The following is a 13,625-nucleotide window of genomic DNA, read 5'->3' as shown; positions in this document are numbered from 1 at the left end:
TTGGTGGATGATGACTCTTCCCCACTCTTCAAAATACCCCAAATTAGTAAAAAATACAATTATATCCACCTTGGGCCTCAGGTGTTCTTGTGAGTCACTCAGCTCAGAGGGCATTTCTGATGACACACAAGCAATGAGCAAAAGTACCCTATATTTGCCTTTCCAAATAGATATGTGGAAGGCTGTTCTGCGTGTTAAGCAGCTGCCAGACCAGTAAGACAGGAAGATTCTGTGCTGGGCGTTATGGAGAGTGGTCCTAAGCAATTTTCAGGTTTCCCCAGTCCTGGGCTGCTGCTCTTGCTGCAGAGATGACGTGGTCATGGCCTCCTGAGACTGTACCAAGTGGAATTTTCATGCTCTAAATGCACCACATGAGAGCCTGCAAGCTGGTTTTTTACCGTGCTGCTGTGACAAAAATAACGGTTGGAGTATTTCTGGGAGCCCTGTGGCAACTCTGTTCCTATTGTGTGGAGCTGAAAGGTGCCTTCCTGAGACTGAGGGCTCCAGCACTCTGCTCTTACAATACTACTACTCCTTTTCCTCGAGGAGTGTGTGGGCTCTGAAGAGAGTAGGGATGAAGAAGTAGGAAAGCAAAGTCTGAGAAGCAAAATGATACAACGGTGTGTCCAAAATGATAGAACTATTTTGGCTGGAAAAGCCCTTGAAGCTGCTGCAGTCCCAGCCCTAGCCTCACCGTGCCCAGCCCACCACTACCCCACAGCCCTCAGCACCTCAGCTCCACGGCTTTGGGATCCCTCCAGGGCTGGGCACTGCCCCAGCTCCCTGGGCAGCCTGGCACAGGGGCTCACACCGCTCTCAGGGAAACAGTTCTGCCTCAGCTCCAACCTCAGCCTCCCCTGGGGCAACTTCAGGCTGTTTCCTCTTGTCCTGTCGCTTGTTATTTAAGAGCAGAGGCTGACCCCCAGCTCCCTGCAGCCTCCTGTCAGGGAGTGTCAGAGAGTGCTGCTGTCTCCCCTCAGGCTCCTCCAGGCTCAACACCCCCATTCCCTCAGCCTCTCCCTTGTGCTCCAGCCCCTTCCCCAGCTCTGTGCCCGGCTCTGGCCACGCTGCAGCCCCTCAGTGTCCCTGTGGCAGTGAGTGAGGAGCCCAGCACTGAGCACAGCCCTGGAGCTGCAGCCTCCCCAGGGCCCAGCACAGGGGACAATCCCTGTCCTGCTCGTGCTGCCACCCCACTGCTGAGCCCAGCCAGGATGCCCTTGGCCTTCTTGCCCCCCTGGGCACGCTGCTGGCTGCTGTTCAGCTGCTGTCAACCAACATGCCCTCCATCCCCTCTGCCCCAAGCCCCTCAGATGAGGGAGGAGGGTCCCCAGCTCTGCCCAGAAGACGCCCAGGAGGTCACCCAGCAGCCCCCGGTGCCTTCAGAGCCGCCGGTGACCCAGGGCGGGCCTCAGGGCTCAGTGCAGCGGCCATGCGGTAGGCAGGTCCCGAGGAAGCTCCGGCAGAGGTCAGAGGCGGTGTGCCGAGGCGCTTGGTGGCAGCGGCAGGGCGCGGGCGGCTGAGGGAGCCCCGGCGGCTCCGCCTCAGCGGCGCGGGACGCGGGGCCGGGCCGGGGCCCCTCAGCGCCGCGCCGCGGGGGTTGCGCTCCGGGACGGGGACTGGCGCGTTCCCGGCGCTGTTTTCTGCGGGTCAGTGAGGGCCACTGCGTCAGAGAATCGAGAATCTCACATAGAACAGCTTCGGTTGGAAAAGAAGCTGCTGCAGTCCCAGCCCTGGCCTCACCCTGCCCAGCCCACCACTACCCCACAGCCCTCAGCACCTCAGCTCCACGGCTTTGGGATCCCTCCAGGGCTGGGCACTGCCCCAGCTCCCTGGGCAGCCTGGCACAGGGGCTGACACCCCTCTCAGGGAAACAGTTCTGCCTCAGCTCCAATCTCAGCCTCCCCTGGGACAACTTGAGCCCATTTCCCCTTGTCTTAAACATTACTTGGCAGCAGAAACCAACCCTCACCTCACTGCAGCCCCTGTCAGAGAGTGCTCCTGTCTCCCCTCAGCCTCCTCATCTCCATACTAGTCCTTCATGATCGCTCTGGTCGCCATCCCTGTGCCTCCCAAGACACCACTTTTGTGTATCACACAAAGTCTGTGGACTTCGAGCCTGTTTTGCTCTCAGACACCCATCCACAGGCTCTGTGTGTCTCAAAGCACTCTTATAATCATCTCAGCCATCTAAGTTGTCTTCATTTGGTCCCCTGCCTCCCAAGATCTGTGCTCCATTCAGATCCCCTTCCTGAGCCTTCTTTGGTGATTTGGCCCACTCAGGACTCCTTTAGTGGTGCCTCAATGCCTATTGATTCCTTTTAGGTGCCCTTGGTACACTTCTAGTTTTGTAGCAGACCATATATCCCTCATTCCCTCAGAAAACTTCCCATACCTGTGACTTAGCAAAGTCATTCTGTCCTCTCCTCCTTCTAGTCATGTCTCTATTCCTTCCCTGGCCCTCTGATGACATGTTTACTTGGTTCAGATCCCTTCTGGATTTAATCTTCATGTCCTCAGTCCTTTTTCTGTCTCTCTCAGGACTTTTCTCCTCCCAGTCACCATGCATCCTAAGACCTTCCTTGTGCTCCATCTTGTAACACTTTAGGTGGGTTCATTTTTGAGCTGTTGAGCACCCATTTGCTCCTCTGTGCTACCCAAGACCTCCCTGTTCAGTCCCAGGGCCTCCTGAGATCGTCTATATTCTGCTCAGATAACTCCTGTCCTGGTTTCAGCTGCAATAGAGTTCATTTTCCCCCAGTGCTGTGGTTTGGATTTAGTAAGAGAATAATGCTGATAACAACACTGATGTTTTAGTTGTCCCCAAGTAGCACTTACAAGTGAAGAGCTCTTCAGTTTCCCCTGCCCTGACAGCATGGAGTGGCACAAGAAGCTGGGAGGGAGCATGTGCAGGAGAGCTGACCCCAACAACTAGCTACAGGGCTAGTGCATACCACAGGATGTCCTGCCCAGTACAGAAACTGGGTGGAACTGTCAGGGAGAGGGGATTGCTGCTGAGGTGTCAGTCAGCAGATGAGAGGCAGTTACACTGGGCATCACTTGTGGGACTTTACCCCCTCCTTGGGTTTTATTTTTCTCTTTTTATTATGTTTCTTTCCATTATAATTACCATTCTATGTCCTGTTATTGTTGTATTTGCTTTCATTTTAGTTAGAAATCTGTGGCTGCAGGTTTTTTAATGTTGCTTTCCCACTGGCTGCTGTTTGATCATCGCTTTAGTTCCTGGTGGGTTAGAAAATGGATCACTTATAATCCACATCAACCTCTTTCTTTCTGAGTAGAGAACTGACACAATTAACCAGACCACAGCTGACCCTCACGGGGTTAATGCTGTCCTGATAAACTTTACATGGCACAAGTTACAAATGAGGTTCATCATCAGGAGAGCAGCTTTTTTGTGCTTTCAGAGCTGGGGTTATTCTTGTGACATTAGTCCACTGCAGGGTTGCTCGTGGTGTTTGGGTTCTGGTTCCTCTGTCCTGTTCTATGAAGGGTTTCCAATTTTGGAGGAGGCAGCAGGAGACCCTGATAAACTCAGCTGAAGTTGCTTTTATCAGCCAGACATGATGTGCTTGACAAAAGCTGAGGAGGAAATAAGAGCATGAGAGGGCAAAGCATGCTGTGAGCTGCTTTAGAGGGGCAGACAGAGAGGTGTGGAAGGGTTCCCCCAGATCAGGGATGTGCTCTGACTGCACTGAGAGTTCTCCTTCTCTCCTTTCACTTGCCCTCCCAAATCCTGTTAGAGTGATCCCAAACCCAGTTAGAGCGATTCCAAACTCAGTTAGAGCAATCCCAAACCTGGTTACAGTGATCCCAAACCCACTTTAAGTGATCCCAAACCATGTTAGAGTGATCCTAAATCCAGTTAAGAGTGATACCAAACTTGGTGAGAGTGTTCCTAAACCCTGTTAGAGTGATCCCAAACCTGGTTATAGTGATCCCAAACCCTGTTAGAATGATCCTAAACCTGGTTAGAATGATCTCAAGTCCAGTTAGAGTAATCCCAAACCCAGTTAGAGTGATCCCAAACTCTGTTAGAATGATTCTAAACCTGGTTAGAGTGATCCCAAGTCCAGTTAGAGTGATCCCAAACCTGGTTACAGTGATCTCAAACCCTCTTAGAGTGATCCCAGACCTGGTTAGAGTGATCCTAAACCCTGACAGAGTGATCCCAAGGTCCTCTTGGAGACAAGCCAGTACTGCTCTCCCCAGTTTTCTGAGGCCAAGGAAATGGATTCCCTCTTTAATTCCATGCTCTCCAATTTTTGGGGTTCCCAGATTTAACCCTCCCCTGTACCAGATTTTCACCCTCTTGGAGCCAGGAGTGATCAGTGTCTCCAAATATTACCAATTAGCCTCCATCATGACAGATGCTTTGCTTATTTGGGATAGCTTACCACAACCCAGTGCCAAATCTGGGGCTAAACCAGTCCTGAAACCCTTGGAAACATTCTGTCTTCCTGTTTTTACTGGAAATAACTGGCACGGCTGCCTTGTGCCCAGCCCAGGGTGGGTCCACACCTCCCTCTCAGTGATCAATGCCCTCTCAGGGGACACATTTTACATCCTAAGACAAGATGACCATGTCTGGGGTGGCCCCAGTCAGCATCTGTTGCTCCTACCTTCATAGTTGATACAGCCATTGGCATCTTCTTGTCCTGCCATGAGCTGCTCCACCTCACTTTCTGTCATCTTCTCCCCTGGAGAATGAGGATGGAGAGATGAGGGAAAGGGTTCTCAGCCCACCAGAACCCCTCCTGTCCTTCTTCTAGAAAGCCAAAGCCACCAGGAGAAGGAAAAGGGGATTAAAAAGTAACTGTGCCCTGCTACAGACTGGGGAATGCTGGTGGGATATGGTGGAGAGAGGACCAAGCTGCAAAAGTTGTCTGATAATTGGGGGTGCTGGTGGGCAGCAGCATGAGCAGGAGCCAGCAACGTGGCCTCGTGGCCAAGAAGGCCAATGGCAGCCTGGGCTGGATGAGAAGGGCTGTGGGCAGGAGGTGCACAGAGGTTCTGCTCCCCCTCTGCTCTGCCCCCCTGAGCCTGCAGCTGGAAGATTGTGGCCAGTGCTGGGCCCCTCAGTTGCAGAAGGACAGGGAGCTGCTGGAGAGAGTTGAGTGCAGGGCCACAGAGATGCTGAAGGGAGTGGAGCATCTGCCTTGTGCTGAAAGGCTGAGGGAGCTGGGGCTCTGCAGCTGGGAGAAGAGGAGCCTGAGGGGTGAGCTCATTCATGTTCCAAATGCATCAAGGGTGGGTGTGAGGAGGCTGGAGCCAGGCTGTGCTCAGTGATGGCCAATGACAGCACAAGGGGCAATGGGGACAAGCTGCAACAGAAGAGGCTCCAAAGCAACACAAGGCAGAATTTGTTCCCTGTTGAGGTGAGGGAGCACTGGCAGGGGCTGCCCAGATGGGCTGTGGAGGCTCCTTGTCTGGAGCCATCCCAACCCCAGCTGGATGAGTCCCTGTGTGCCCTGCTCTAGGTGGTGCTGCTCTGGCAGGGGCGTTGCACTGGATGGGCTTTCCAGCTCCCTTCCAACCCTTCAGATTCTGTGGTTCTGTGATAACTGAGGATTTTATGGTCTCTATCTCACCTGGAGTGCGTGTGAAGCTGTGGCATAAAATGGAAAAGGACACAGATTCAGGAGCCATTCACTCCTACCAAAGCCTCTGAGCACCAGAATACAAAGAATCTGTCCAAGAAAACCCAGTTTGCCCTGAAAGGGATGTCCTGTGCCCTGCTCCCCTCCCCAGGGCCAGCCCGTACCCAGCGTGACCAGCACGTGCCGCAGCTCAGCGCCCATCACCATCCCATTGCCCTCCTTGTCGAACACACGCAGCCCTTCCACAAAGTCCTCAAAGGTGCCCTGCTCCTTGTTCCTGGTGAAATGCTGCAGGATGGGCAGGAAGGTCTCAAAGTCCAGCATCTTTGTGTTCATTTCTGGAAGGGGAGGAGAAGATAGGGATCAGAGATTAACTTTGTGGGGTCATCAGCCACTGAGGACTCGCTGCTCAACCTCGCTGGATTCATTTCCATCTCAGGACAGAGAAACCCCTCGAGGTGAGGGGACTATTAGTATACTCTGCTTGAGATTGGAATATCCATCTGAGGAGTAAAGCATCACCATCTGGGAACTCAGTGCATGTCATCACTAAACACAGAAAGGAAAAGCTGGTTCTCAGGGGAGCAAACATGGATTCACCAGGGGAAATCCTGTTCGACCAACCTGATGCTTCTATGAGTGCATAACCAGCTGGCTGGATGAGGGGAGAGCAGTGGATGGCATCTGCCTTGACTTCAGCAAGGCTTTGGACACTGTCTCCCACAACATCCTCATGAGAAAGCTCAGGCAGTGTGGCTGGGATGAGTGGAGGTGAGGTGGATGCAGAGCTGCTGAATGACAGAGCCCAGAGGGGGGTGATCAATGGCACAGGATGGAGCTGGAGGCCTGTGGCCAGTGGAGTTGCACAGGGATGGGTTCTGGGGCCAGTCTTGCTCAACATCTTCATCAAGCACCTGGGTGAGGGCACAGAGGGACCCTCAGCAAGTGCCCTGCTGGCACCAAACTGGGAGCACTGGCTGATTGCCCAGAGGCTGTGCTGCCAGGCAGCCAGATCTCAACCAGCTGCAGAGTTGGGCACAGAGGAACCTGCTGAGGGTCAGCAAGGGCAAGGGCAGAGTCCTGCAGCTGGGGAGGAACAAGCCCCTGCAGCAGCACAGGCTGGGGGTGAGCTGCTGGAGAGCAGCTCCAGGAGACAGACCTGGCACTGCTGGGGGAGAATCAACTGCCCATGAGCAGCAACGTGGCCTCGTGGGCAAGAAGCCAATGGCAGCCTGGGGGCATCCAGCAGAGTGTGGATCCAGCAGCAGGGCCAGGGAGCTTCTGCTCCCCTTTGCTCTGCTCTGCCACATGTGCTGAGGCCTCATCTGGAGTCCTGGGGCCAGTTGTGGGCTCCCAGCTGCAGAGGGACAGGGAAGTGCTGCAGAGAGGCCAGCACAGGGCCAGCAAGATGCTCAGGGCACTGGAGCATGTTCCTGCTGAGGAAAGGCTGTGGGCCCTGGGGCTGCTCAGGCTGGACAAGAGGAGACTGAGGGGGGAGCTCATTCCTAGTGACCAAGATCTCACTGGTGGGTGTCAGGAGGTTGGGGCAGCACTTTTTGTCTGTTGTATCCAGTGCCAGGACAAGGGCTGATGGGATGAAGCTGGAACACAAACAGTTCCATTGAAACACAAGGCCAAACTGTTTGAGTGTTGGGGTGAGGGAGCCCTGGCCCAGGCTGCCCAGGGAGGGTGTGGAGGCTCCTTCCTTGGAGCTCTTCAAACCCACCTGGACACGTTCCTGTGCTCCCTGATCTAGGTGGGAGCTGCTTCTGCAGGGGGGTTGCACTGGATGAGCTCTAAAAGCCCCTTCCAACTCCCACCATGCTGTGATTCTGTGATTCTATCCCAGTTACCCCAGTTTACTGTCACCTTCTGCTCTGGGCTTTCCCAGCACCTTGAGGACCTCGGCGTTGGTGGGGTTGTGGCCCAGGGCGCGCAGGACGTCCCCGCACTGTGCGTAGCTGATCTGCAGCGCTCCCGCCGGCGTCCGGTCAAACAGGCTGAAGGCTTCTTTGAACTCTGCAGGCAAGATTGAGCTCAGGTGTCCTTTGCCATGGCAGGCCCTGTCTCCCACCCCACTGAAGCAAGTCATCAAATCATAAAGTCATTTCAGATGGAAAAGAGCTCTAAGATCACAGAGTCCAGTCCCTGCCCTCACACTGCCAAGCCCACCACTGACCCAGCACCTCAGCTATGTGTCCTTTCCATCCCTCCAGGGATGGGGACTCCTCCATCTCCCTGGGCAGCCTGTTTCAATGCTCAACAGCCCCCTCAGGGAAAAAGTTCTTCCTCAGCTCCAATCTAAACCTCCCCTGAGGCAACTTGAGGCCATTTCCTCTTGTCTTATTCATTACTGGGGAGCGGAGATCAACCCCCACCTCACTACAATCCCCTTTCAGGGAGCTGCCCCAGTGGAAGAGGATCATCTCAGCTTCAGAGCCTGGCAGGGAAAAGGTATTTTTCCATTCATGGTGAGAGCTGCAGCCTGGTTCAAAGTCTGGGATTTGTGTGGGAGGAGCAGCCTCTGCTGATGCAGGAGCAGCCCTGTGCTGGGGAGGGCATGAGCTGGGATTTCTCATCTCTCCACAGACAGTTTAAGAGCCTCTGTACAGAGTGGGGAAGAGATAAGCTCTGGGAGCAGATCCTACTGGGAAAACGAGGAGGAGACACAGTATCCTGCAGACTTGGCCCCCCCAAACCATCCCTCGGCCTCCTCTTCTCCAGGCTCAACACCCCCATTCCCTCAGCCCCTCCCCAGCACCCTTGTGCTCCAGCCCCTTCCCCAGCTCAGTGCCCGGCTCTGGCCACGCTGCAGCCCCTCAGTGTCCCTGTGGCAGTGAGTGAGGGGCCCAGCACTGACACAGCCCTGGAGCTGCAGCCTCCCCAGGGCCCAGCACAGGGGACAATCACAGCCCTGGTCCTGCTGCCACCCCACTGCTGATCCCAGCCAGGATGCCCTTGGCCTTCTTGCCCCACTGGGCACGCTGCTGACTCCTGTTCAGCTGCTGTAGACCAGCATTCCCAGGGCTTTTCCCTCCAGGCCCCTTTCCAGCCACACATCCCCAAGCCTGTTGTGCTGCATGGAGTTGTCATCCAGCTTGAGCCCACATTGGCTCCATCTCTGCAGAAGATCCCTCCCTCTGGCTCTGGGGGCAGCCAGGGAGGGACATCACTGCACACAAGCCCCTGGCTTAGGGGCTGTCCCCAATGCCCAGAGCCTCAGGAGCACATCACATGCTCTGGGACATCATGTTAAATATAAAGATCTTCACATTTTAACCTGCTCACATTTCCACTCTTTTCTCCTTTCAAAAGATGGTTTGGGGGGGCCAAGTCTGCAGGATACTGTGTCTCCTCCTCGTTTTCCCAGTAGGATCTGCTCCCAGAGCTTATCTCTTCCCCACTCTGTACAGAGGCTCTTAAACTGTCTGTGGAGAGATGAGAAATCCCAGCTCATGCCCTCCCCAGCACAGGGCTGCTCCTGCATCAGCAGAGGCTGCTCCTCCCACACAAATCCCAGACTTTGAACCAGGCTGCAGCTCTCACCATGAATGGAAAAATACCTTTTCCTTGCCAGGAAGCTGAGATGATCCTCTTCCACTGGGGCACCTTCTGTCAGGAGCCCTTGACATCCCTCTGCCTCCTGCTCACCTCCAGCATTGCTCCTGCCTCCACCTCCTGCCTCCTCCCTTCCCACCCACTCTCTTCCCCACCTCCTTACCAGCCTGATGGTCGTTGGGGACACAACTTTCTGGTTTCCTTTGTCCCTTCTAGCTGTTAGAAAACCTCATGAGCCCATCCCAGAGGATAAGTAGCGTGTTGGGAGGGGAATGAGGTACCCAGACCTGGCTGGGCTTTGCCCCAGGAGGAGATTTGATGCCTGGGGCCTCAGCTCTCATGGCAGCTGTGAAAAACTAGCTGGAAAAATGATTCCTCATTTCCTAAAGCCGTCCTAAAGCTTACCTTCAATCTGCTCTGCAGTGAATTCAATCTGTGAGGAGAGAGGAGAGAGGAGAGAGGAGAGAGGAGAGAGGAGAGAGGAGAGAGGAGAGAGGAGAGAGGAGATGAGATGAGATGAGATGAGATGAGATGAGATGAGATGAGATGAGATGAGATGAGATGAGAAGAGAAGAGAAGAGAAGAGAAGAGAAGAGAAGAGAAGAGAAGAGAAGAGAAGAGAAGAGAACATGAGTCAGGCATGAAGGCTGCAGTGCTGCCAGGATGCAAAAGGGCTCTAAGGGAACATCCCCCTCCCCATCCCCCCGGGATCCCCTCTGATGGCAGCTGGGATGCTCAGACCACAGGGGCAAGGCTCTGCTTTGGGTGCAAAGGGTGCTATTTCAAGTCTTGATCCCCAGTTCAAGTGGTTAAACAGCGCTGAGCCTGCTACTAGCACCCTACTAGCCACAGCTCTGCCTTTAAATGTAGCTGTGTCCCAGGGGATCACAGAAAAAGTGAGCTCCCGTTGCAGAGACTTGGCTAAAAGAGGCTCTCACATGGAAGAGACAACACAGGGAGCACAAAAGACCTTTAGGATGGAGACAGTGGGTGGCAGAAAAAGCTTTCTCATGGTGCTGTGGCCCTGCCAAGGAACCTCAGCCAGGAGCTGTGGGCGTTGGGCTCCGCAGCCAGAGCAGCAGCGACCCAGAGCGAAGGCAAAGCAGTTTCCTTCAGTGAATGCTGGGCAAGGCTGGATAGAGGAAGCTTGAAACATCCCCCCTCTATGAGGAGAATCTCTCCCAGCCCACTGCACCAATGCCATCTGATCATTTTCCCCTCCCAGCCTGGCTCTCAGCCCACTCTCTGTGCCTGTCAGCCCACGGGTGATGGTGCCACCTTCACCCCTCACTCACCTTCACACTCTTGGGGTCGAAGGGAGGCTCTGGGGCTGCAGCCAGTTTGGTTGTCTCCTTCTTCAGGTCGGGTTTCTTGAGAGGCATCCTGCTGGGTCTTTGTAAAGGTGTGGGGATGAGTGTGGTGAAGCAACAGAAGGGAGGGATGAAAGGCAAAGCCTGTGCCTTCTCTTATATACAGAGCCCTGTCCTCAGCTCAGAGGGGCAGGCCAGCTGCTGGAGCAACTGCTACTTACTATAAAAGGAAGAAAACTCAAAGGAGAGGGGCCCCAACTTGACAATTGCCCATTGTCATCAGCTTCTGGCAAGGAGAAGCCACCAGCCACCCCCCCACCCCCACCTTTTAGTTGCAAAAGGGGGGACATCTCCCCCTCCAGCACCTGCACTGGGTGGGCTGCATGGGGGCTGATCACTGAAAGCCTAAACTCAAACAGCCTCGGGGGCCTGGCTAAAAAAAACAGCAACAGGGTGGCTGATAAACCTGCAGCGATAGCTCCAGGGCTGTTTGGAGGCAGGCCTGCAAGGGCCAAGGCTGCAGAGCTTTTTTGAAGAGCAGGATTTAGGCAAGTGCTGCTTCAAAGGCATTCAGTGTCTTCTGAAGGATTCCTCTGCTCTCATGCTCAGGGTCTGGTTTGCTCTGGGTCTCTTCCCCCTCAACCCAGGCTGAAGAGGCTAAAGTCAGGCAGAGATTGAATCCAGCAGCTCCATGCCTTTCCCAGCCCTGCGTCACCCATCCCATCATCCCCCAGAAACCAGCAGGCAACAGGTTTCTCCCCTTCCAGCTCCTCTCCAAGTGCTGGGCAGGCTCTGGTGGCAGATACTCCTGTTCCCATTCTCCTCTCCCAACTCTTTGAAGACCCCACAGAAGAGGCAGAAGAAATCACCAAGGTTCAGCATCACAGAAAACAAGGCTCAAGGGTTACACTGAGCCATCCCAAACCACCAGCTGAAATACAGCCAGCCCACAACAGAGCCCAGGAGGAGGAAAACCCATCCCTGGTTTGCAGCAGGGTCCAAGAGCTGCTGAAATGAGTGGACAGACAGTGACTTAGGTGGTGAGAGTGTCTTCTCTGCTGTGGAGATGCTGCTCAGGCTCGTTTCTCTGCTCAGCTCGTGCTTCAGCTGGGCTGCAGGGATGGGTGGTGACAAGCTCTGGGTGGAACAGGATCCTGTGAGATGCTGTGGTGTGGGATCTATGAGCTGTGCTGGCTGAGCCATGCTATTCCTGTCTGTGTCCATGATACCTGGATGTCTCTGAGTTCTGGGTTCTGCAGAGACAGGGCAAATCCAGGTCTCTTGGTGTTTTCAGGTGCTTGAGTGAGGATGGTTCAGCTGATGTTGGGTGGCAGCGACTCGAACTCCACATGAGCCAGTAAGTCACCAATCCTGGGGGGTCACCACCTCGAAGCCCCCCCCTTCCCCAACCTCTTCCTTGCCAAAACCACCTTCCTTGCCAAGTCCCCAGCTGGGTCACAGGGGTCTTTCAGGAGGAGGGAGCAGCCACAAACTGCTGCCTGCCATCATCTCCTGATTGCTGACGTGGATGTGGGGAGCTGAGGGGGCTGGCTGGGTGTCATTTGCAGTGATTGCTTTCCAAATCTCTCTATAATCTAACAAGTCGTTTAGCAAAAGAGACCCCAAAAAACCTCCCCCAACTTCAACCAACCCGAAGTTCTTTGCTGCCTGCAAACTCGGAGCCTGGGTCACATTTCACCTGCAGCGGGGAGTCAAATTGCCCTTGAGGGCTGCTGCCTCCCCCTCAAGGCAGCACCAATCCACACACCCTACCAAATAACCTCCCCTTCACTCCCTCCTCCCTCCCAGGCTGCTTCTCCCTCGGAAAGAACCATCCAAAAGAGCCTCGGACAACAGGAACCCTGCGGTTAAACCCTCCTGCCCCTCCTCGTCCCTCCTCCTCCTCCTGCCCCATGTGGCCATCCCGGGGGTGGTGGCTAAAGAGCTGCCCAGGATGCCCTCCCCTCAAATCCCTCCTCGTTTTACAGCTGCTTGCTGTGGCAGGGGAAACAACCCAGAGGCTCCTTTCTCAGCCGGATTTCACCCGAGGGAAGCCGCTGTGGTTGGGGTTTGCTTTGCTCTCAGCCGGTTGATGCCCTGCAGGAGCTGAGCACAGCAGCCTGGGTTGGGAAGTGGCAATTGCTGCCCCGGGGCTGGCAGCTGGTTCTTCCCCAGCTCGGGCTTTTCAGTTTCAGCTTCATCCCACTGACAGCTATCTGCTGGGACTGGGAACAGGGAACAGTTGTTTCCCTTGAGGGATGCTCAAGCTGCTGGGGGGGGTGTGGGCACACGAGGGGTTGGTGGTGGGAATGAGCTGAGGATGGTCCCAAAAGGCAGGGGACGGCCCTGGGCTGTCCAAAGGGGATGCAGGTGACAAGGGACAGTGCCACCAGCTCTGACCTGATGCCCAAGGACCTCCAGGCCCTACGTGGGACAGTTTGGCAACTGCCTGCTGCCCAGGACTGTCCCTTCACCCTGCCTGCAGTGCTCAGCCCTGCTCCACCAAAGGCTTTGCAAAGCTCCCCCCAAAAAGGCAGCAGGATGCTCGTCCCAATGGGAACTGGGATCCATCCCAGCACATCTCCCCTGAACATTCCTCAAGCCTGAGAGAAGGAAAAGGGTTAAACTGGCATCAGTCTGAAAGCCATCCCAGCTCAGGAGCATCGCTTGGAGGTGATGAGGTGATGCTTGAACCCTCTGCACCCTCTGCCTCCCTCCCTCCAGCCACCTCCCTGGGATTTTCCTCATCCTCCCTCAGTTCCTTGAGCCCAGTCAGAAGCTGGAGGGGACTGAGCAGGGTGGGGGCTGCGTGGGGATCCTGTGACAGCTGAAAAATGAGGCAGCAGGCAGTGAGAGAAGTTTCTGAAGAGACAAGAGGAATCTGCCTTGAATGAAGAGGATTTTAGCACCTAGGGCTAAGCCAATAAAGCTCTGCAGCCCCAGCCCAACTGGGAACTGTTTGCACAGGCTCCAGCAAAGGGCTTAAAGCAGGAGAGATGAATAGAAGGGAAGGTGGTGGGAGAAGAAGCCCCTCAGCTTGCTGAAGCTCTGAGCACATCCCTGGGGTGCTGCCAGAGTGGGACAGGCTGTGCCCCCCTCCATCAGAGGGGACAAGCAGCAGGAAGGTTGCTCCCAGAAG

The 13,625-nt window shown here is 55.0% G+C and overlaps 1 protein-coding gene across 1 annotated transcript; it reads right to left on the bottom strand.

Annotated features, from left to right (window-relative positions):
• Positions 1-3,571: 3,571 nt before the first annotated feature.
• On the bottom strand, positions 3,572-10,558 carry LOC104554035 (myosin light chain, embryonic). The gene is made up of 6 exons (XM_062018269.1): positions 10,472-10,558; positions 9,582-9,609; positions 7,488-7,637; positions 5,783-5,956; positions 4,641-4,718; positions 3,572-3,600 (listed from the first exon to the last, which is right to left on the bottom strand). The coding sequence occupies exons 1-6, from the start codon at positions 10,556-10,558 to the stop codon at positions 3,572-3,574; spliced, it is 546 nt and encodes a 181-aa protein (XP_061874253.1).
• Between the last annotated feature and the right edge of the window lie 3,067 nt (positions 10,559-13,625).

The sequence above is a fragment of the Colius striatus genome, chromosome Z (genome assembly GCF_028858725.1).
Source record: "Colius striatus isolate bColStr4 chromosome Z, bColStr4.1.hap1, whole genome shotgun sequence".
NCBI classification, from domain to species: domain Eukaryota; kingdom Metazoa; phylum Chordata; class Aves; order Coliiformes; family Coliidae; genus Colius; species Colius striatus.
The sequence above is the reverse complement of the archived record's forward strand: the minus strand, read 5'-3'. Positions and strand labels throughout refer to the sequence as shown.